Source organism: Monodelphis domestica, chromosome 3 (assembly GCF_027887165.1).
Source record: "Monodelphis domestica isolate mMonDom1 chromosome 3, mMonDom1.pri, whole genome shotgun sequence".
In the NCBI taxonomy this organism is placed as follows: Eukaryota; Metazoa; Chordata; class Mammalia; order Didelphimorphia; family Didelphidae; genus Monodelphis; species Monodelphis domestica.
In genome coordinates, this window is record NC_077229.1 from 135,947,939 (window position 1) to 135,972,912 (window position 24,974).

General features: G+C 36.8%; 1 protein-coding gene across 1 annotated transcript in view; it reads right to left on the reverse strand.

The window, feature by feature from the left end:
- NSMCE2 (NSE2 (MMS21) homolog, SMC5-SMC6 complex SUMO ligase) overlaps positions 1-24,974 on the reverse strand; it is a 340,838-nt gene that overhangs the window by 264,852 nt on the left and 51,012 nt on the right. Inside the window, exon 3 of the mRNA XM_001381273.3 lies at positions 2,745-2,851. Coding sequence (XP_001381310.1) covers positions 2,745-2,851 — 107 coding nt within the window. The remainder of the gene's footprint in view (positions 1-2,744; positions 2,852-24,974) is intronic.

Genomic DNA, 24,974 nt, shown 5'->3' on the forward strand with positions numbered 1-24,974 from the left:
CATCTCTTATTGCCTGTGTACCAAAGTGACCTTTTTCATGTATGGCTTGGCAGATTTGATTATAAAATGTTTTGGGGAGAACAGACTTTCCTACTGAGGCAATGCACACACTGTTGTGTTGGTGGGCTTTAAAATTGTTTACACTTCTGTTTCTCTTTGTGTGTGTACGTTTTTTTCTAAATCTGTTTCACTAATCACAGAGAGGTTTAATATGAGTTCAGGACCTTGCTCTGCAGCAAACTTAGCTGTGACATCTGCTCTATTATTTCCTCATGTAACAAAATCATTATTGTGAGTATGAGATTTGCAATGGACTACAGCAAGCTGCAAAACTTGCAAAATAGTCTGCATTGGCAATAGTCCTTCAAGCAGATGGATATAAATTGGGTGGAGTTCCATTTCTTTCTCTCTTTACTTCCTGTCGTGGCTTTGGTGGAGCTGGGATTTTGAGCAGTTAGAAAAACTTAGTCACATGGTACTATTTTGTCAGATAATAAACTTTATAAAAATAATACTTGAAGTATTAGACATTGATTTAAATCCTACAAAAGGTAATGAAGGTTGAGGATTAGGATTGATTTTCTAATCTTAAAAGGGATCTAAACTTTTAACCACTCTCTTCTAGTTCATGAGAACTTACTTCTTGCTTGAGGAACTACAGCTTCCTTAAAAACCTCCTTAAAACTATCCTATCACTAAAAACCCGGGGTCTATACTAAATAAGCTATACTAATTACTAATCCTATCAGTTATATAAGTAAGTTTACTGTCTTTGTAGAGCTCTTTCAGCTTTAAATCAGTTTGGTTATTCACTCTTTCTGCCCACTGCCAGTCCTTATGGGATTAGCTAGGCTTTCTGGCCTAAGCAGGCCACAAAATGGCTTGGCCCTCTCAGAAGCCATACAAAAGAAAAACAGTCTTTCTCTTTCTCTTTTCTGTTGATTTCTCCCACAATTTTATTCGAGAAACTCTAACCTGTTCTCCTCCTTCACCTGCCACTGAGTTTTTTCAGTGTTCCAGGGAACAGAAACACTAGTCTCCTCCTAGGGCAAAAACCTCTAGGAGGTCATTGGCAATTGGAAACCCCAACTGACTTGGGCTACCCAGAATTTCAGTAAGCACCCTTCCCAAGATTCTGTCTGGCCTTAAAGAAACCTTTCTTACTATTCTTTACCCTGTCCTTAGCTGCTAAGATCCCAATTATTCCAAATGGTCCTCATTAGCCCTATGGCTTAATTAATCCTAATAAGTATAAATACTTAAAATATTAAAGTAAAACTTCGAAGACCTAAAATACTTATATTTCTTTAAACAAAAAAAAAAAGGTTGCCAATAATGAAATAGAAAAGCAAAAGTCAACGTCAAGTTCTCTAATACCAAGATCTTTTTTCCTTAGCATGCTCTTACATCAAGAGCTCTTTTCCTTTGCTAAAATTCAGAGTATATAGTCACGTTTGCACAATTATAAAAATTAAGATAGCCTATCATAGATAGTTTAACACAGACTGGGGTTAAAACACTGAAGTATAAAATAGGTTCAATTAACTGCTTAGAAAACAAAGAAACTGTCTTATGAAGGAATACAATTAGTATAATACCATTTCCCACAGTGTTCTGTTAGCAAAGCTTATGTCACATACAATGATATTTTCACCATTTTCTTTTAAGAAATCATCAATAAGGGGGCAGCTGGGTGGCTCAGTGGATTGAGAACCAGGACTAGAGATGGGAGGTCCTAGGTTCAAATCTGACCTCAAACACTCCCTAGCTGTGCAACCCTGGGCAAGTCACTTAACCCCCATTGCCTAGCCCTTACCACTCTTCTGCCTTGGAACCAATACACAGTATTGATTCCAAGATGAAAGGTATGGGTTTAAAAAAAAAAAAGAAATCATCAATAATTGTCATGATGGTTAAAAATTACAAGAAGCATTAGTGACATATTTGGAAAAAATGTCATTGAAGACTACCTTAAAAAAATAATTTCAATAAACAATGACAAAAAGAATATAAAAATCTAAACATTTTTTACATGTTTATGGAATAAACATTTTTATTAAATTGCATTTTAAAGATAGCTTATATTACTTCAGCTAATTAATAAATTTCAATGAGGCTTAATTTATGGAATATTGTCAATTGCCCACTTCTAAATAATAGCAAATAAGGAATCCAGAAACCTTTTATACAGGTGTAATTAAATCAATTTAATAGAGTTTACATTACTCAGAGGAGAAAGAATTTCTCAGCAATATTACTGCAATATGATTGTTCATTTCTTACTCAAAATGGAACTGAATAGGACGTTGCTAAGTTCCCACCCCAACTACCATATATGTTTTTCCAGTGACAGCTGGAGTCAACAAAATTAACTTTGGAATTTAGAAAAATCAAAAGGCCAGTCTTTTTTATTTTTAAACTAGTCCTTAAATTCTTGACATGGAAGTTAAAAATTAAGAATGAATCACCAAGTTGATTCTATGTTGCACATTTAAGAAAAGGTGACAAAGAACAATTCTGTCAAGTTTAGGTCTTGGAGTTAGTTTTTTGGTTGCCTGTTTACAATAAGAACAGATTTAAACAAAATAATCTGGAAAGGAAGATCAAGTAGAATCCAATGCAAATTTATCATCTTAGTTAACTTGGGCTTACCTAATTCACAAATATTCTTAAATTTCTTTCACTTGAGATTTTCTAAACAAGAAGAAATGTATAAAGTAGGCTAGTACAAATATTAAACATACCTGACTTAGGGTAGCTTCAACTGCCGTCATGTACTGGTTCAGATCTCGTTCCATTTCAATATATTCAAACAGCAAATTTTCCATATTGGAATCACCATCTGTATCAGCTACAAGATAAAATACAGCAGCAATTTTTTCTTCTTTCCAAAAATGTACATCCAAAAGTATATCAATTTAGTCTATGATAGATAGTAATAATGTTATGAAGTATTTTTTATTCATTATATGTACTAACATATCCATTACATTATACATACTGTTCCCAATTCTTAGAATGATCTTGGTTCCCCCTCCCCTCCCTTTACTTGTTGACTGCAAAACTAATTTAAATTGCCACTAAAGACCAAGGCAGAAGGAAAGAGTTTACCAAAAAAAAGACTGAAACACGAGGTAGCAGGTGTCAGGCCTTGATGGAGACAGCCCAAGACTATGGAAGCAAGAGCATTGGGAATAAGCAGTAGCCTCCTAAACCACTAGATGTGTCCCCCATCCAGGTCTCACAACTATCCGTGAGCTTAGAAATCACTGAAGGGTCCACCTTTCTTATCAACAGTAATTGCTGAGCAACTGCTACTAACTGGCAGATGAGTATGAAATCACTGAGACTGGCAGCACACCTCAGACCACCTGTCCCACGTCCAGCCCAGCACCCACACCCACCATCTGGGAAAGCAAATCTTATGGAGAAAAAGCTAGCTATCCCGACTGATTGCTAAAAAATTGCTATGCACAGAATGGGTGGGCCTTCCTTGCTGAGGCAGTGGGACAGATTCTTCCTAAGGAAGAACAGAAAGCATCATGTTCCAGGCAAGCAGAACCACTAAAACCACTAAATCCCCTCAGACTTTGGTGGAGACAGTCAAAGATCCTGAATCCAGGAACCTTGGGAACAACAACGTTCCAATTCAGAGTCCCCAGTCTTCATCCTGGAAATAACTCATGTTCAAAATGAAGCCTGCTAAGTATTCCTAAAAGTCAGAGTTGCAGCTATTGAAGACCTATGAAGAAATTTTTTTTGTCACCAAATTCCTTGGTCCTAACTAATGATTCATATCAGAAAATAGTGTGATTTTAGCAGGGAAAATATTAATAAATATGAGGTATTACTGCTGGCTTTGCCACTAAAGACCACAAAGCCTTTCCATCAAATTTATAGATGAAAACTGCCACAGGTATTGTCTGCCCTATTAGAATGTGAGATCCTGGAGAGCAGGAGCTATGTGACTTTTTTCTCTCTATGTCTTTTAGAATAATGCTTTGCATAATTCTTAATAAATTTGCATAATTACTATATAAATTCATTTATTTCTGCAGAAAACCAAAGTAAAACAGTGGAAATAGCACTAAATTTGAATTCAGAAAGCTGGGTTTCAGATCTTGACAGTGTTACTTATTATCAATGTGACCTGGAGAAAATCATTTAGCCTCTGGTCCCCAGTTTTCTCATCTGTAAATGAAAAACTGGACTGGATCATCCAGTTCTATGATTCTTCTCATATATTTAGTTGGTAACACTCTCTCAGATCATAGTACTTTAGTGCTCTCACACACTACTCATGTAATACAGTGAAATATAACTAGTAGATCTTATCTTACTGCCACTTGACTATAAACTCCTTTTAGTTTGGAACCCAATCTATTATGAAAACCCCTACAGTTCTTAGCATAGTGTGCTACACAACAGGAGTTATTTAGTATTTGTTGTACTTGTTCTTCTACTGTTATATTAAAAAATTTATAGGCTTGAGAATATAAATTATTTTAAGGCAAATATCAACCTCTGTTCATAAGGGATAGGTAGCTAAAAGGAAAAGGTAAATTAGAATGAAAGAAAAATGGTAGAAAGTAAAAGAAACTTGTAATAATGTTTTAACATTTGCACTTGGAAATTACATGAAAAGTATAGCTGACTTGTTTACATTCACATTCTGAAATGAACACATTTAGCTATTATCTTTTCACAGGTTTTAAGGAAGTTATACTAGAAGGATAATCTAAACATAATTTAGAGTTAATTTTTAAGCATTTTATGCTCAGGAGATTTGGCATCTTGATTATTTTGCTTATGGAATTCTTTGATTTTGATTTCCTAAATAAATAGCCTAGAGTACAGCAGGAGAGCCTAGAACAGGAAACTAGACCAAGATTAACATTTACCACAGGGAATTTAAGCATTGATAATTAAGTATTTGTTATATGGCAATGAAATATAGAAGAAAATATGTGATAGTTTTTAAATGATCACATAATTTGAATATTGAAAGGAACCTCAGCATATGTCTAGTCCAACCCATACACCAAAAACATCCCCACCAAAACACACCAGCTAGCAAATAATTATCCTACTTCTCCTTGAAGATCTCCAAGGGGGAACCTACAACCTCACCAGGCAGCCCATTTCACTTTCTAGTTGGTACGATGGCTTTCTTTTTTATATTATGAACATATTCATATTTATTTTTTCTTTTTTTGTCATCATAAAAAACACATTTTCATATTAGACATTGTTGTAAGATCACACTCATACATAACCAAAACCTCAAAATAAAACCAAAGATACACTGATGTGAAAGATGACTCCAATAGTTCTTTCTCTAGAAGTAAATAGCTTTCCCCATCATAAGTCTTTTAGGACTGTCCCAGATCATTGCACTACTGAGAGCAGTCAAGATTTCATAGATAACCATTGTACAATATTGCTGTTATTGTACAAAATGTTCTTCTGGTCCTGCTTATTTCACTTTGCATCAGTTCCTGCAGATCTTTCCAACTCTTTCTCAAATCATCTTGCTTACCATTTTATGATAGCTTTCTTGACAGTTAAGTCTAAATCTGCTTCTGCGATTTCCATCTATTGCTCCTACTTCTGTTCTCCTTCATGTGACAGCCCCAAAAGACATTTATCCTTTTCCCCACTACCCTTCAGGTTTTTATTCCCAAGTTACATATACCCAGGCCCTTCAACCAATCCTCATATGACATGGACTCGAGGCTCTTTTTCAACCTGCTTCTTGGTTGCTGTCCTCTGGACATTCCCTGACTCATCAATTTCCTTCTTAAATCATGGGGACCAAAACTGAACGCAGTACTACTCCCAATGATGTCTGAAAAAAAAATCAAAGGAAATAGTAGGACTATCACTTTTCTTTTCCTGAGAGTTATGCCTTTATCTTAATACAGCACAAAATCTCATTCACTTTTTTCTCTGACACATATCAACTGCTGATTCATACTGAACCTGTAGGCCACTAAAATCTCCAGATCTCTTTTGAAAGTTCTGCCTCCCCTACCCACTTATATTTGTAAAGTTGGTTGGGTTTTTTTGTTTTGTTTTGTTTTTACTCAAGGGCATCATTCTATATTTATCCCTATTAAATTTCATCTTTAGATTAAGCCAAATGTCCTAATCAGTAAAAACCCTTTTGAATCCTGTCTTCTAATGCAGAATCCTTCACAGGTTTGTCATCTGACAATATGATCATCAAATAATCTAAGGCTTTATCCAAGTCATTGACAAAAATGTCAAAAAGTACAAGGCTAAGCACAGATCCCTAGAACACTCCACTAGAGACATCCAACCATAAATTACATTGAACCATTAACAATTACTTTTTGAGTACAGCAATCAAAGCAGTTATTAGTTCAAATCCCCAAGAGGGGAGACTGACAGAAGCCCCAAAATTAAGAAAAAAATGAGAGGAGCAAGACCACAGACAAATACGGGGAGTAAAGAAGGGGTGAATTTGAGCAAACAACAGAAAAAGAAGAAAGAAACTACAATAGACAGCTTCTACTCAGCAAACAGAACAGAGGGGGAGAGATCAGCAGACAATAAATCAGAAATCCCAGCGAATTGGATACAGGCTATGGAAGAACTCAAAACACAAATAAGCAAGGCTGAAGACAATTGGGAAAAGAACTTAAAAATTAAGATAAGTCATCTGGAAACAGAGGCACTTGAACTAAAATGAGAAAATAGTGTCTTGAAAACCAACATCAACCAGCTGGAAAATGAGGCAAAGGAGATGAAAGATGAGGTAAAGAGGATGAAAGATGACCTTCCAAGAAAATCAGACCTGAAGGAAAAGGAAGACCAAAAAGCCAGGGATGGAATCCAGTCTTTAAGAACCAGAATACAACAACTGGAATTAAGTGACCTCACAAGGCAGCAGGACACTATAAAACAAAATGAAAAGAATGAAAAAATTGAGGAAAATATAAAGCATCTCATTCACAAAACAGACGATTTAGAAAATTGTTTGAGAAGAGACAATTTAAGAACCATTGGTCTACCAGAAGACCATGACAAAAGAAAAAGCCTGGACATAATATTACAGGAAATTATTCAGAAAACTGCCCCGATATCCTAGAACAAGAGGAGAAAGTGGAGATAGAAAGAATACACAGATAACCTCCTATATTTAATCCCCAACTGACAACACCCAGGAATGTTATAGCCAAACTCAAAAACTATCAGACCAAAGAAAAGATATTACATGCTGCCAAAAAGAAGCCATTCAGATACCATGGAAAAACAGTGAGGATAACTCAGGATCTGGCTGTATCTACACTAAAGAACCAAATGACATGGAATGTGATATTCTGAAAAACAAGGGAACTAGGTCTACAGCGAAGAATCAACTCCCCAGCAAAACTGATGATATTCTTACAGGGAAAATTATGGTCATTCAACACAACAGAAGAATTCCAAGCATTCATATAGAAAAGACCAGACCTGAACAGAAAAATTTGATGTCCAAGCACAGAACTCAAGAGAATCATCAAAAAGTAATTAAAAAAGAGGGGGAAAAGAAAAACAAAACAAAACAACAACAAAAAAATTTTTAAGACATTCAATAAGTTAAATGATATATACCCCTATAAGGAGAGATCATTGGTAACTCTTAAAAACTGTTGCTATCACGTGGGCAGCCAGAAGAATTAAACTTAGAGGGAACAGTGACAAACTGTACAGGATGAAAGGACAAGACATAAATAGGCATATAGATATATGCATGCATAAATACATACACATGTGTATGTATGTATGTGTGTGTGTGTGTGTGTGTGTATATATATATATATATATATATATATATACAACCAGAGCTAAAAGAAAAGAGGTTAATACTAAAAGAAATGGGAAAAGGAAGAAATGGGGGTAAATTTATATGTCACAAAGAAGCTCATGGTGGGAGAGGGGGAGAACATCGATAAACTGGAAGGGTAAAGATGTTGGAGATAGGAAATACTCAACTCTTACATGCTTTGAAACTGACCCAAAGAAGGAAGAACAATCCAATCCATTGGGGCAGAGAATAGATTAGTGCCCTATAGGGGAGTAGAAGGGTAAAAAACAGACTGGTGGGAGGATGCAGTACGAGGGAGGGAGAGGGTGGGGGGCAATTTAAAAAAAAGACTACAGGGGAAAATAAGTGAGGGAATAAGAAGGGAGGGGGTAAAAAGGGAAGTAAAATAAGGGTAGGAACTAGGGGGACTGATTATAAACAAACATTGGTGTAGAAGGAAATAGTGAAAGAAGAAAAGGAACGACCAGTAGTAGAAATCAAAATGCTGGGAAATACATAGCTAGTAACCATGACTCTGAATGTAAATGGAATGAACTCACCCATAAAATGCAATTGAATAGCAGAGTGGATTAGAATCCAAAACCCTACCATATGCTGTCTGCAAGAAACACACATGAGGAAGGTAGATATTCATAGGGTGAAAGTAAGAGGATGGAGCCAAATCTATTGGGCATCAAATGATAAAAAGAAGGCAGGAGTCGCAATCATGATATCTGACAAAGCCAAAGTAAAAATAAATCTAGTTAAAAGAGATAGGGAAGGTAATTACATCCTGATAAAAGGCAGTATAGACAACGAGGAAATATCTGTATTCAATATGTATGCACCATATAGCATAGCATCCAAATTTTTAAAGGAGAAACTAGAGGAGCTCAAGGATGAAATAGATAGAAAAACTATACAAGTGGGAGATCTGAACCTTCCTCTACCCACACTAGATAAATCAAACCATAAATAAGAAAGAGGTGAGAGAAGCGAAAAAAATCTTAGAAAAATTAGAGTTAGTAGATATGTGGAGAAAAATAAATAGGGACAAAAAGGAATACACCATCTTTTCAGAAGCACATGGCACATTCACAAAAATTGACCATGAATTAGGGCACAAAAACATTGCAAACAAATGCAAAAGGGCAAAAATAATAAATGCAACCTTCTCAGACCACAATGCAATGAAAATAATAATTAGTAAGTGTACATGGAGAGATAAATCAAAAATTAATTGGAAATTAAACAATATGATTCTCTAAAACTGACTAAAGAACAAATCGTAGAAACAATTAATAACTTCATTGAAGAAAATGACAATGGTGAGACATCCTTTCAAAACCTATGGCATGCAGCCAAAGCAGTACCCAGGGGGAAATTTATATCCTTGAGTTCATATGTAAACAAATTAAGAAGGGCAGAGGTCAATGAATTGGGCATGCAAATTAAAAAATTAGAAAGTGAACAAATTAAAAATCCTCAGAAATCAATAAAATTCAAAATCAATGAACTATTGATTTAATAAATAAGACTAGAAGCTGGTACTTTGAAAAAACAAATAAAATAGACAAAGTACTAGTCAGTCTAATTAAATAAAGGAAAGAAAAACACCAAATTGACAGTATCCAATATGAAAAGGGAGACCTCACCTCTAATGAAAAGAAAATTAAGGCCATCATTAAAAACTACTAAACCCAATTATATGACAACAAATATAGCAATCTAGGTGATATGGATGAATACTTACAAAAATATAAATTGCCTAGACTAAAAGAGGAAGAAATAAATTACCTAAACAACCCCATATCAGAAAAAGACATTGAACAAGCCATCAAAGAACTCCCTAAGAAAAAATCCCCAGGTCCAGATGGATTCACAAATGAATTCTATCAAACATTCAAAGAACAACTAATCCCAATATTGTACAAACTATCTGACAGAATAAGCCAAAAAGGGTTTCTACCAAATTCTTTTTACGACACAAACATGGTACTGATTCCAAAGCCAGGCAGGTCAAAAACAGAGAAAGAAAACTATAGGCCAATCTCCCTAATGAATATAGGTGCAAAAATCTTAAATAGGATACTAGCAAAAAGACTACAGCAAGTCAGCACAAGGGTTATTCACTATGACCAGGTAGGATTCATATCAGGAATGCAAGGATGAAGGATGGTTCAATATTAGGAAAACCATCCGCATAAGTGACCATATTAACAAACAAACCGATAAAAATCACATGATTATCTCAATAGATGCAGAAAAAGGCTTTGATAAAATACAACACCCATTCCTATTGAAAACACTAGAAAGTATAGGAATAGAAGGGCCTTTCCTAAAAATAATAAACAGTATATATCTAAAACCATCAGTAAACATCATCTGCAATGGGGATTAACTCGAAGCCTTCCCAATAAGATCAGGAGTCAAATAATGATTCCCATTATCACCTTTATTATTTAATATTGTACTAGAAACACTAGCAGTAGCAATTAGAGAAGAAAAAGAAATTTAAGGTATTAAAATTGGCAATGAGGAGACTAAGCTGTCACTCTTTGTGGATGTTATGATGATTTACTTAAAGAATCCTAGAGAATCAACCAAAAAGCTAGTCAAAATAATAAACAACTTTAGCAAAGTTGCAGGATATAAAATAACACTTAAGTCATCAGCATTTCTATATATCCCCAACCCAGTTCAGCAGCAAGAATTTGAAAGAGAAATTCCATTTAAAGTCACCCGAGACAATATAAAATACCTAGGAATCTATCTGCCAAGATAAACACAGGAACTCTATGAACACAACTACAAAACACTCTCCACACAATTAAAACTAGATCTAAACAATTGGAAAAACATTGTTCATGGGTGGGACGAGCTAACATAATAAAAATGACCATCCTACCCAAACTTATCTATGTATTTAATGCCATACCCATTGAACTTCCAAAAAACTTTTTTACTGAATTAGAAAAAAACATAACAAAGTTAATTTGTTAGAACAAAGGATCAAGGATATCCCACAAAATAATGAAAAAAAAAATACAAAGGAAGGTGGCCATGCAGTCCCAGATCTCAAACTATATTACAAAGTAGTGGTCATCAAAACAATTTGGTACTGACTAAGAGACAGAAAGGAATATCAGAGGCATAAACTTGGAGTAAATTACCTCAACAAGATAGTCTATGACAAAACCAAAGACCCCAGCTTTTGGGACAAAAATGCACTATTTGATAAAAACTGCTGGGAAAACTGGAAGACGGTATTGGAGAGATTAGGTTTGGATCAACACCTCACACCCTATACCAAGATAAACTCAGACTTGAACATAAAGAAGGAAACTACAAGTAAATTAGATAAACACAGAATAGTATACCTGTCAGACCTTTGGGAAGGGAAAGATTTTAAAACCAAGCAAGTCTTAGAAAGAGTCACAAACTGTAAAATAAATAATTTGACTATATCAAATTAATATGCTTTTGTACAAACAAAACCAATGTAACTAAAATTAGAAGGGAAACAACAAATTGGGAAACACTCTTCATAACAAAAACCTCTGACAAAGGCCTAATTACTCAAATTTATAAAGAGCTAAACCAGTTGTACAAAAAATCAAGCCATTCTCCAATTGAAAAATGAGCAAGGCACATGAATAGGCAGTTTTCAGATAAAGAAATCAAAACTATTAATAAGCACATGAAAAAGTGTTCTACATCTCTTATAATCAGAGAGATACAAATCAAAACAACTCTGAGGTATCACCTCACACCTAGCAGATTGGCCAACATGACAGCAAAGGAAAGTAATGAATGCTAGAGGGGATGTGGCAAAGTGAGGACACTAATTCATTGCTGGTAGAGTTGTGAATTGATCCAAACATTCTGGAGGGCAATTTGGAACTATGCCCAAAGGGGAATAAAAGACTGTCTGCCCCTTTGATCCAGCCATAGCACTGCTGGGTTTGTACCCCAAAGAGATAATAAGGAAAAAGACTTGTACAAGAATATTCATAGATGCGCTCTTTGTGGTGGCCAAAAATTGGAAAATGAGGGGATGCCCTTCAATTGGGGAATGGCTGAACAAATTGTGGTATATGTTGGTAATGGAATACTATTGTGCTAAAACGAATAATAAAGTGGAGGAATTCCATGGAGACTGGAACAACCTCCAGGAAGTGATGAAGAGTGAAAGGAGCAGAACCAGGAGAACATTGTACACAGAGACTGAAACACTGTGGTACAATCGAACATAACGGACTCCATTAATGGCAATGCAATGTCCCTGAACAATCTGCAGGGATCTAGGAGAAAAAAACACTATCCTCAAGCAGAGGACAAACTGTGGGAGCAAAAACATCGAGGAAAGGCAACTGCTTGACTACAGGGGTGCAGGGGATATGATTGAGGAGAGATGCTAAATGAGCACCCTAATGCAAATACCAACAACAAGGAAATGGGTTCAGAGCAAGGACACATGTGATACCCAGTGAAATCGCATGTTGGCTAGGGGAGGGGTGGCGGGGGGGAGGGTGGGGAGGAAAAGAAAATCATGTCTGTTTCCAATGAATAATGTATGAAAATGACCAAATAAAATAATGTTTAAAAACTAAAATAAAATAAATAAAAAATAAGAGTAACAAAAGCTTTGCTAAAAATCTAGGCAAGCTCTATCCATAATAGTCTTTTTATCTTCTAAATTAATAATTTTTTTAAAAAGGAAGAGTTTAATATATGCCCTTTTCTTTTTCTTCCTTCCCCTAATAACTGCCCCCCCCCCACTTTTCTCTTGCCTTACCTTCAGTTTTAAAAGCAATACTATGAATTAGTTGTAAGGCAAAAAAGCAGTAAGGCCTAGGCAATAGGAGTTAAGCAACTTGCCCAGGGTCACATAGCTAAGAAGTTTTTCAGGCCAGACTCCTCTGTCTCTAAACCTGATTTTCAATTCACTGAGCCACCTAGCTTCTGCTATGACCTATTCTAGATAAAGCCTTAATAGTTCTTTGTAATTACTGCTTCACTTTCTACATGTTTATCAACATTGTCTTTAAGGATCCATTCCAGAATTACCTAGGAAACAAAGTCAATCTCACTGGCCTATAGTTTGCACTTTCTCTTTCTTTTTCTGAAAATTAGGATACCTGCCCTTCTCCATCTTTGGTGCCTCTTCCATTTTCCATGCTCTTTCAAATAACACTGGCAGGGGCCCAATATTCCTATTAGCCAGTTCTCTCTGGACTCAAGGATATCATTCATCTGGTCCAGGTGGTTTGAACTAATCAAAGGCAGCCAGGTGCTCTCTTACTATGCCTTCTTATCTCAGGTATCAAGTTATATTAGTCACTTCTGTTTTTTTCATTTCCAGTATAAAGGCCACTCTTCTTTTCAAAGAAAATAGAAATAAAGAATGGAGCAGCTCTTCCCCTTACCCTTGCTAGTTATCTTTACCTAATCCACCCCTGCAGAGGTCCCTATACCTTCTCTGAGCTCCCTTTTTCTCCTCATATTCCTTAAAAAGTGCATGAACCTCAATAAGTGCCCACACACATGGAGTTTTTTGTTGTTGTTGTTGACTCTACCTTTCCTTGCCAGATGCAGCTCTTTCTAAGCTTTAGCATTCTTCCAAGATTGACAATTCTATAGGACTGGCTCCCTCTGAAATTACCTCAGGTTTCCACTGTACATAACTCCTTGTATGTTGTCTTTCACCATTAGAATATTAGCTCCTCAAGGACAGGAACTATGTTTTGGACTTTCTTTTTATCTCCAGCACAGTGCCTGGCATGCAGTAAACACTTCATAAATGCCTGTTAGTGATGGGGGGGAATATTCATCTTCTGCTACCAGGCCTTGCTTTTTTTTTAAAGCTAACCTTTCTTTTCTAATATGCTGAGGAAGACTACTAACAACAGCAATACTAAAACATTGTTTCTTCTTAATTGCTCTGTCATCTCAGAAATGACAGGGAACACACAACTCGTAGGACATCTGAAGTAGTTTATACCTATAATGAGACCACATTCTATTCAGATAAAGATGTAACTATATATTCAAACTGTATTAGGTGTACCTTTTGTTAGGTTGTTTATGGTAATATGGGATTGCTGAGCAAGCACACTGAGCAATAAAATAATGAGAAGTCAGAATTCTTCCTCCCTACTCCCCCCCACCAACTTCTGCTGTTTTCATCAGTTGGAGTCAAGCTGGGATTCAGAATGGGTAAGTTGAATGAAATTTTAACAGATAACTCACTCTCTAAAAATATTAGAAATTAGTTTATTTTAAGAAAGGAAAGGTAAGGGAATTTAGATAGGAGAGAGGGGTTTTAGGATTTTCCCTGATATATTATAAATATTAAAATGAGTAAGTAAAATTATATAATCTTTTAAGAGGGATGTTTACTAACAGCTTTCAAAGGTCTTCAGAGTCAAGGTCCAAATATTTCAAAGAGAAATCAGTAACCAAAAGGCAGAGAAATCTCCTTAGTTCTACCTCCTGAAGTCCCAGGAAAAAGAGTCAGTAAGAAGCAGTTTGTATCTCCCCTGTTTAACTGCCCTTCCCAGGTCACATTCTCCTCTGGAATTTTACTTCATGGACAGATCTTCAAGCTTCCATTCATTGCATCTGCTTTTCCAGATTTTCTGCAGCACTGATCTCTTACAAAACCAAAGAACTAGATAAATCTAGAGAAAAGTTATTCTCATTGATGAAAACAGTAGCAAAACTCGGGCAAGTTCTGGCCAATGCCACTAGACAATGAACTTTTATGATGATGTCTCTCAAGAGCTTAGAATATTCCTGAGAACTAGCTAAAGCCTAAATTTATTCTCTCCCTTCTTCTCCTTCCACCAGCCCCTGCCATGTGAAATTGAAGGATAGTACAGCTTACCTAGAATTTTAAAAAACAAAATATGAAGATGAAGATGGAGCAGACTCATTTTCAAAATGAATTTCAAAATTTCAAAAGAGTTTACATTTTTAATAACTGGGTCTAAAACATAACCAGTATTTTAAGAATTTCAAAGGCATCTTATTAACTTACAAAGGGCTACCTATATCCACATTATAGTGTATACCCATTGGCGAAGGCATGGCATGTGTACCCCAATGAGTCGGCACGGGGAGGGCTGCTCCATTCCCATCCAAGGATGTTTTTTGCATGTTCCACTCCTCCATCCAGCCACACAACGCGAGCACTTGCTCCCTCCACTCTCTGGTGTAATGTGAGTGGCTCGCAGGTAGCTTAAAGTTGCAGTTTGGGCATTTAATCTTGAAAAGATTCACCACCACTGGTATACACTTTCAGTACATAGCACATACTGGACCAATCTTCTTTCCACTTGGATCTACACTACTCTACCATGCTAAATCTCTTGTCACTTACATCAGAACACTAATTTATTGCACAATCTCAACTCCATACTTCCTCCCCCTATACTTCATCTCTGAAATCTCTCTCAATCTACCTCAAACCTATGCATGAGTCAAAGTCTAGTTAGTCTTAAAGTCTAATTAATGTGATGGTAAATAACATTCAGTGGAGTCTTAGCACAGAAGTAATCCCTAGGAATCCCTGGGGCCTTTTGGGGAGGGTTTCCAAATTCAGAAGCCACAGTTGTTTTAATAAACATATATAAAACTATATAGACAGTTTTATGTCACTTTCCTGCGTCTCATCTGTACCAATGTTAGCTTAGCTTGACTTAGGACAGCCCAGAGGACTGTCCGCTGTTTCTGCACATGTCTGTTGAAGGCCATTTTCTCAAATACTTAATCCTTGAGTATGGTGCAGACATTCCTGACCTTGTTAAACTATGTAGGGTAGAGCAATGTAGAATTCCCAAAACTTGATTCTGTTAAACCAAGTATCTCCATTGTTACTAATCAGGAGATAGCTAAATCAGATCTTCTAAAGTACCATCTGAGTAGGGTGGAGTAGTTTTAAAATCCAAACCCTATTTGATTCTTTGGGAAACCAACATGTTAAATCTCACTTGGGGTTTCTAGGAGATTAACATGTCAGGTCTCCCCAATGAATCATTCCACAAATGTAGCTCATGTATCTAAAGATTCTCTTACAAGAGGTATATAAAATATTATACCTTACATAGAGGGAATTATAACAATTTGGGGAATAAGAGGGAAAGAAAAGAAATGAGAAATAAAACAAAAAAATGATTGATATGACGCATTGACAAAAAGCCAATCTGAGGGTATGAGAGTTTACATTCGGAAGAAATGAATGATAGGTTTAATCCCCCCCTTCAGTTCAGTTAATTATAGGCCAAAGTTCACTCTGGATCTTTTGATGTAATGTATGATTTCTATAGGTATCCTTATAGCATCTTCTCCAAAAGATTCACTTTCCTGATTCGAGGTGGTGGAGATTTTCTTTTCCTAAAACTGCTTTTAAAAGATCTTAAACCTTGGATTTTAGGATAATTATACACTTCCAAGACATGTGACCCTAGGCAAAATCACTTACCTCCCATTGCCTAGCTCTTATTACTCTGCTGCCTTAGAACCAATATACAGTACTGATTCTAAAATGAAAGGGGTTTTAAAAAAGTAAGAAACTTCCTCTCAGCAACATATAAAGAAAATGTTTGAGGCTGGATTTGAACTCCAAGCCTAGTGCTCTATTACTACACTACTTTGCTAAAGAATATGTCCATAAAACAAATATTTCTTAGTTCATTCATTTATCCATTGATTTTCATCATAAATTTCCAAGACTTATTCTCAAAGAGGAAAAAAAGTAGTCTCAATAAAGGTTTAAAAGGCTAAAATTTGCCGGTCAAGATGGCGGCTTAGAGAAAGCTAAAGTTCAGATCTCCGGAAAACCCTTCCCGACCGATCTCAAACTATAAGCTCCTAAGGTGCCGAAATACAAAACGATCAACAGCATAGACCCTGGGAATCCTCCTCCTGGACCTGGACCTGGATCAAAAGGTACGGCCCCCCTCAAAAGCCAGAAACCAAGATCACTCGGACCTAAGGGGTAGGAGCTCAGAGTCCAAGGCTCCGGGAAGCCACAGCCCAGCCCCCCTCAGAGAGCAGGGTCATCTAAAACAACAGCAACCCTCAGGGCGGGCAAGACAGCCTCACCAGCTTGATCCTGCTATCCAAGTCTCAGTGAAAGTCACTGCCCTCAGAGCTCTGGGAAGCCGCGGCCCCTTCCCCCGCAGAGAGCAGGGTCCTCTGAAACAACAGCAACCCTCAGGGCCGATAAAACAGTCTCAAGGACAGCTATTCTGAAGGCAACTTCCAGAAAGCAACCCGACCCAGTCCAGTCGAGGGGGCACCGTAGCAGCAGGGAAACAGAGAGAGCCGGGGGAGAGTGTGGCCCCCTGGTCCGACCCTTCCATTCCAGTTCGAGTGAAAGTCATTGCCTTAAGGCATACTCAGTTTAACCCAGGGAAAGCTCATAGAACCTACAATCTGCCCAGGACTAAAGCATCTGAACACCAGACAGAGATAAGAAAAGCTAATCCTCCCCATCCAGACATGGCAAACTCCACAGAACCTGTTACAAGGGAATCACTTTAAAAGACTGATATATATATATTAATTTAAGGTCGCCAAGGAATCAGCTATGTAATTCCTAAATGAAAAACTCAAGTCAGCCGTCAGCCTTTTTTGGAGTTTAATTTCAATAGGAGTAAGAAAGGAATTAGAGATATATATACAGAGAGAAGGGAATAGGGCTTAAATACCCCTTCTGTTTAGGCTGGGCCAAAAGGCCCAAGCCCTTAGATAGCTGGGGCAAAGAAAAAAGATCAGTCCCTATTACTCACGTGTCCAAAATGGAGAAACAGTCTCAGAGGCCCCCACCTTCAGCTTCCTTCAGAGCAAGCTTCCTCAGAGCCCAGGAACCACACCAACCAAAAAATCAACCACCCCCACCAGTCTCCAGACCCTCCTATCTTTAAGGACACCATCCAAGTTGCCTCCCCTCAGTCCTCACGTCTACCAATCACTCTTCATCAATTTCCCTGTCAATGGAGGCTCTCGCTTAACCCAGGACCGTCCAGAGGTTTCTGGCTTTTGCACATGTCTGTTGAAGGTCATATTTTTCAAATGATTAAATCTTTACTCCTTTGTTACAGCCCTTTCTAAATCCTGTTAACTTGAGTATGGTAGAGATTGGAATAATTAAATTTTGATCTAGGCTGCAGCCCTTACTCAATCCTATTAGGACTGAATAGGGTGGAGATTTATTCCAAGTATCTCCATTGTATCAATTCTAAAATCAATCAAGACTCAAAGAAATTCCTGTTCTATGCTCAAGCATAGGTCAAAGTCCTTTCCATTGTTCAGCAAAGGGTTTCTGTCCTAAAGTAATCTTAAGAAGGGAAGAGAAGGAACCTCCCATGCCAATGGAGTTCCCATTCCAATAGACTATCAGTAAGAAATTTTCCAAGTATGAAATATCCCAATGGTGAAATTTCCAACATTTATAAGTCTAAGGAAATTTGAGGTTTACAAACCACAGAAGCCCCCAAATCCCAAGAAAAATAAGAAGAAAGGGGCGATTTTGGACACATTCTACGGAGCCAAAATACAAAATATGGAGGAGATAGAAGACTATACACAAGAAAATGCTCCAAAACCTTCCAAAGGAAATAGAAACTCTCCACAAACCCATGAAGAATTTGAATCAGAAATGACCAAAAAGATGGAAGCCTTCTGGGAGGAAAAGTGGGAAATAATGCAGAAGAAATCCACGCATCTACAAAACCGGTGTGACCAAACTGAAAAGGAAAACCAGGCTTTAAAGGCCAGAATCAGGCAGCTGGAAGACAACGATCGTGTAAAAGAGCAAGAATTAATAAAGCAAAGCCAAAATACCAAGAAATTAGAAGAGAACATAAAATATCTCACCTACAAGGTGACAGATCTGGAAAATAGAGGGATAAGAGATCATTTAAGAATAATTGGACTTCCACAAAAGCCAGAAATAAACACCAAACTTGACATCTTGATACAAGATATAATCAAAGAAAATTGCCCAGAGATTCTAGAACAAGGGGGAAATACAGCCACTGACAGAGCTCACAGAACACCTTCTACACTAAACCCCCAAAAGACAACTCCCAGGAATGTAATTGCCAAATTCCAAAGCTCTCAAACAAAAGAAAAAATCCTACAGGAAGCCAGAAAAAGACAATTTAGACATAAAGGAATGCCAATCAGGGTCACACAAGACCTTGCAAGTTCTAATCTGAATGATCGTAAGGCATGGAACATGATCTTTAGAAAGGCAAGAGAGCTGGGTCTTCAACCAAGAATCAGCTACCCAGCGAAACTGACTATATACTTCCAAGGGAAAGTATGGGCATTCAACAAAATAGAAGACTTCCAACTTTTTGCAAAGAAAAGACCAGAGCTTTGTGGAAAGTTTGATACCAAAAAACAAAGAGCAAGGAATACCTGAAAAGGTAAATATTAAGGAAAGGGGAAAGGAGAAAAATGTTATCTTCTTCTTTTACTCAAACTCTCTTCTATAAGGACTACATTTATATCAATCTTTGTATACTAACATGTGGGGAAAATGTAATGTATAAATAGGGGAAAAAGAAAGACCAAATAGAATAATCTTTCTCACACAAAGATTCACATGGGAAGGGGAGGGGAAGAAAACTCCTATAAGAAGGAGAGGAAGAGAGGGTTTTTTACTTAAACCTTAATCTCAGGGAAATCAACTCTGAGAGGTTAAAACATCCAGATCCATTGGGATCTTGAAGTCTATCTTACCCAACAAGGGTGGGGAGAAGGGAAAACCAAGGGGGGGAGGGGGAGAGGGAAAACACAAAGGGTGGGAAAGAGAGGGGGAGGGGGAGGGAACAAAGAGGGAGGGACTGAAAAGGGAAACATCAAGGGAGGGGACAAGGGGGACTGATTCAAAGTAAATCACTGGACTAAAAGGTAGAGCCGAAGAAGAAAAGGTTAGAATTAGGGAAGGATATCAAAATGCCAGGGAGTCCACAAATGACAATCATAACTTTGAACGTGAATGGGATGAACTCACCCATAAAACGTAGACGAATAACGGAATGGATTACAATCCAAAACCCTACCATATGTTGTCTTCAAGAAACACACATGAGGCGGGTTGACACCCACAAGGTCAGAATTAAAGGATGGAGTAAGACCTTCTGGGCCTCAACTGACAGAAAGAAGGCAGGAGTGGTAATCATGATATCTGATAAAGCCAAAGCAAAAATAGACCTGATCAAAACGGATAGGGAAGGTAATTATATTTTGTTAAAAGGGACTTTAGTCAATGAGGAAATATCATTAATCAACATGTATGCACCAAATAATAGAGCACCCAAATTTCTAATGGAGAAACTAGGAGACTTGAAGGAAGAAATAGACAGTAAAACCATATTAGTGGGAGACTTAAACCAACCATTATCAAATTTAGATAAATCAAATCAAAAAATAAATAAGAAAGAGGTAAAAGAAGTTAATGAAATCTTAGAAAAATTAGAATTAATAGACATATGGAGAAAAATAAATAGGGATAAAAAGGAATACACCTTCTTCTCAGCACCACATGGCACATTCACAAAAATTGACCATACATTAGGTCACAGAAACATAGCACACAAATGCAGAAAAGCAGAAATAATAAATGCAGCCTTCTCAGATCACAAGGCAATAAAAATAATGATTAGTAATGGTACATGGAAAACCAAATCTAAAACCAATTGGAAATTAAACAATATGATACTCCAAAATCGTTTAGTTAAAGAAGAAATCATAGAAACAATTAATAATTTCATCGAGGAAAATGACAATGGCGAGACATCCTTTCAAACCTTTTGGGATGCAGCCAAAGCGGTAATCAGAGGTAAATTCATATCCCTGAATGCTTATATTAACAAACTAGGGAGAGCAGAGATCAATCAATTGGAAATGCAAATGAAAAAACTCAAAAGCGATCAAATTAAACCCCCCCCAGCAGAAAACCAAACTAGAAATCCTAAAAATTAAGGGAGAAATTAATAAAATCGAAAGTGAGAGAACTATTGATTTAATAAATAAGACAAGAAGCTGGTACTTTGAAAAAACAAACAAAATAGACAAAGTACTGGTCAATCTAATTAAAAAAAGGAAGGAAGAAAAGCAAATTAACAGCATTAAAGATGAAAAGGGGGACAGCACCTTTGATGAAGAGGAAATTAAGGCAATCATTAGAAAGTACTTTGCCCAATTATATGGCAATAAATACACCAATTTAGGTGACATGGACGAATATATAAAAAAATGCAAACTGCCTAGACTAACAGAAGAGGAAATAGAATTCTTAAATAATCCCATATCAGAAAATGAAATCCAACAAGCCATCAAAGAACTTCCTAAGAAAAAGTCCCCAGGGCCTGATGGATTCACCAGTGAATTCTATCAAACATTCAAAGAACAGTTAATCCCAATACTATACAAACTATTTGACATAATAAGCAAAAAAGGAGTTCTACCAAACTCCTTTTACGACACAAACATGGTACTGATTCCAAAACCAGGCAGGTCAAAAACAGAAAAAGAAAACTATAGGCCAATCTCCCTAATGAATATAGATGCAAAAATCTTAAATAGGATACTAGCAAAAAGACTCCAACAAGTGATCAGAAGGATCATTCACCATGATCAAGTAGGATTTATACCAGGGATGCAGGGCTGGTTCAATATTAGGAAAACCATCCACATAATTGACCACATCAACAAGCAAACCAGCAAGAACCACATGATTATCTCAATAGACATAGAAAAAGCATTTGTTAAAATACAACACCCATTCCTATTAAAAACACTAGAAAGCATAGGAATAGAAGGGTCATTCCAAAAATAAACAGTATATATCTAAAACCTTCAGCTAATATCATCTGCAATGGGGATAAACTAGACACATTCCCAATAAGATCAGGAGTGAAACAAGGATGCCCATTATCACCTCTACTGTTTGACATTGTACTAGAAACACTAGCAGTAGCAATTAGAGAAGAAAAAGAAATTGAAGGCATCAAAATAGGCAAGGAGGAGACTAAGTTATCACTCTTTGCAGATGACATGATGGTCTACTTAAAGAATCCTAGAGATTCAACCAAAAAGCTAATTGAAATAATCAACAACTTTAGCAAAGTTGCAGGATACAAAATAAACCCACATAAGTCATCAGCTTTTCTATATATCTCCAACACATCTCAGCAGCAAGAACTAGAAAGAGAAATCCCATTCAAAATCACCTTAGACAAAATAAAATACCTAGGAATCTACCTCCCGAGACAAACACAGGAACTATATGAACACAACTATAAAACACTCTCCACACAACTAAAACTAGACTTGAGCAATTGGAAAAACATTAACTGCTCATGGATAGGACGAGCCAATATTATAAAAATGACCATCCTACCCAAACTTATTTATCTATTTAGTGCCATACCCATTGAACTACCAAAATACTTCTTCACTGATTTAGAATATAACATAACAAAGTTCATTTGGAAGAACAAAAGATCAAGGATATCCAGGGAAATAATGAAAAAAAACACATATGATGGGGGCCTTGCAGTCCCTGACCTTAAACTATATTACAAAGCAGCAGTCATGAAAACAATTTGGTACTGGCTAAGAAACAGAAAGGAAGATCAGTGGAATAGACTGGGGGAAAGCGACCTCAGCAAGACATTATACGATAAACCCAAAGATCCCAGCTTTGGGGACAAAAATCCACTATTCGATAAAAACTGCTGGGAAAATTGGAAGACAGTGTGGGAGAGACTAGGAATAGATCAACACCTCACACCCTACACCAAGATAAATTCAAAATGGGTGAGTGACTTAAACATAAAGAAGGAAACCATAAGTAAATTGGGTAAACACAGAATAGTATACATGTCAGACCTTTGGGAGGGGAAAGACTTTAAAACCAAGCAAGACATAGAAAGAATCACAAAATGTAAAATAAATAATTTTGACTACATCAAATTAAAAAGCTTTTGCACAAGCAAAACCAATGTAACTAAAATCAGAAGGGAAACAACAAACTGGGAAAAAATCTTCATAGAAACCTTTGACAAAGGTTTAATTACTCAAATTTATAAAGAGCTAAATCAACTGTACAAAAAATCAAGCCATTCTCCAATTGATAAATGGGCAAAGGACATGGATAGGCAGTTCTCAGATAAAGAAATCAAAACTATTAATAAGCACATGAAGAAGTGTTCTAAATCTCTTATAATCAGAGATGCAAATCAAAACAACTCTGAGGTATCACCTCACACCTAGCAGATTGGCTAACATAACAGCAAAGGAAAGTAATGAATGCTGGAGGGGATGTGGAAAAGTAGGGACATTAATTCATTGCTGGTAGAGTTGTGAACTGATCCAACCATTCTGGAGTGCAATTTGGAACTATGCCCAAAGGGCAACAAAAGAATATCTACCCTTTGATCCAGCCATAGCACTGCTGGGTCTGTATCCCAAAGAGATAATGGACAAAAAGACATGTACAAAAATATTCATAGCTGCGCTCTTTGTGGTGGCCAAAAATTGGAAAATGAGGGGATGCCCTTCAATTGGGGAATGGCTGAGCAAAGTGTGGTATATGTTGGTGATGGAATACTATTGTGCTAAAAGGAATAATAAAGTGGAGGAGTTCCATGGAGACTGGAACAATCTCCAGGAAGTGATGCAGAGCGAGAGGAGCAGAACCAGGAGAACATTGTACACAGAGACTATACACTGTGGTATAATCGAACGTAATGGACTTCTCCATTAGTGGCGGTGTAATGTCCCTGAACAATTTGAAGGGATCTAGGAGAAAAAAACACCATTCATAAGCAGAGGATAAACTGTGGGAGTAGAAACACTGAGGAAAAGCAACTGCCTGAATACAGCGGTTGAGGGGACATGACAGAGGAGAGACTCTAAATGAACACTCTAATGCAAATATTATCAACATAGCAATGGGTTCAAATCAAGAAAACATGTAATGCCCAGTGGATTTATGCGTCGGCTATGGGGGGTGGGGGAGGAAAAGAAAATGATCTATGTCTTTAATGAATAATGCTTGGAAATGATCAAATAAAATATTTTTTAAAAAAGCTAAAATTTACATCAGGGAATAGTCTTTCTTTACTATAGGTGCAATGTGCAGTTAATTAGCCTATTCAAACATTACAAAAATTAATCAAATACAAGATCAAGGTATGTGATCTTTTAACACTCATTACAAACCACAAATAATGAAATTTCCACATCATAAGGCAATTCACCTGGCTTCTTAGAACCTTAATGTTAGACCCCTCAAAATTGTTATGTAATTGATTCTCACATTTAGTGCAAGCACTAGTTGAGACACGTGGAGAGAGCTTTTTCAAAATAGAGCTCAGAGGGTACAAACCGTTCCTGATTTGCATGCCAAAGTTGAAATTAGTGCCCTCTCTCTGTGTAGGCACTATGATAAATGCTTAATGATCTGATAATTAATTGATAACAAAGAAGTTCTTAGTACCTAACACTTCAGAAGAACTTTTGAAGTGATGACTAAATCAGCAGGGACCACAAAGCTCTTTGAAGATATTTTTTATCCTTTCAGGGGCAACTGCCAGAGAAACCACTTCTGTGAATCACAGACTAATTGTGATTAAAAGTGAAAGCCCAGATTGGAACATGCAGATACTCTTTATTAAAAGAGCAAATGTAAAAATACAAAATTTGATAGATGAGGTTAGCCTATGTACAGAATTGCTTAAATCACAGGAACCCTCAGCTCTAAAAGGATTCAGAGCCTATCTAGCCCAACTCCCAACTAAACAGAAATTCTCTCTAAAATATATGATTCCTCTACTTGCTCTTGCCATACTCAACTGGGGAACCCACTACTTCCCAAACAGTATGTTTCACCCACAAACTTCTGCCTTAAATCAAACATATCTATTTTTCTTCAACCTTCACTCATGGCTCTTTGATTTTTGGCTCTTTGGAGCCAAGGAAAACAAAATGAATCTTTAAAAAGATAGCTCCTATGTCCTTCTTCAAGTACTCACCTCTCTTCCCCAGGCCAAATACTCCCCAGCTCCTTGGACCAACCTTGAAACCTCCAGTTTTCTAATCATTTTTTTAAAACTTTAATTTGGATATACCTATC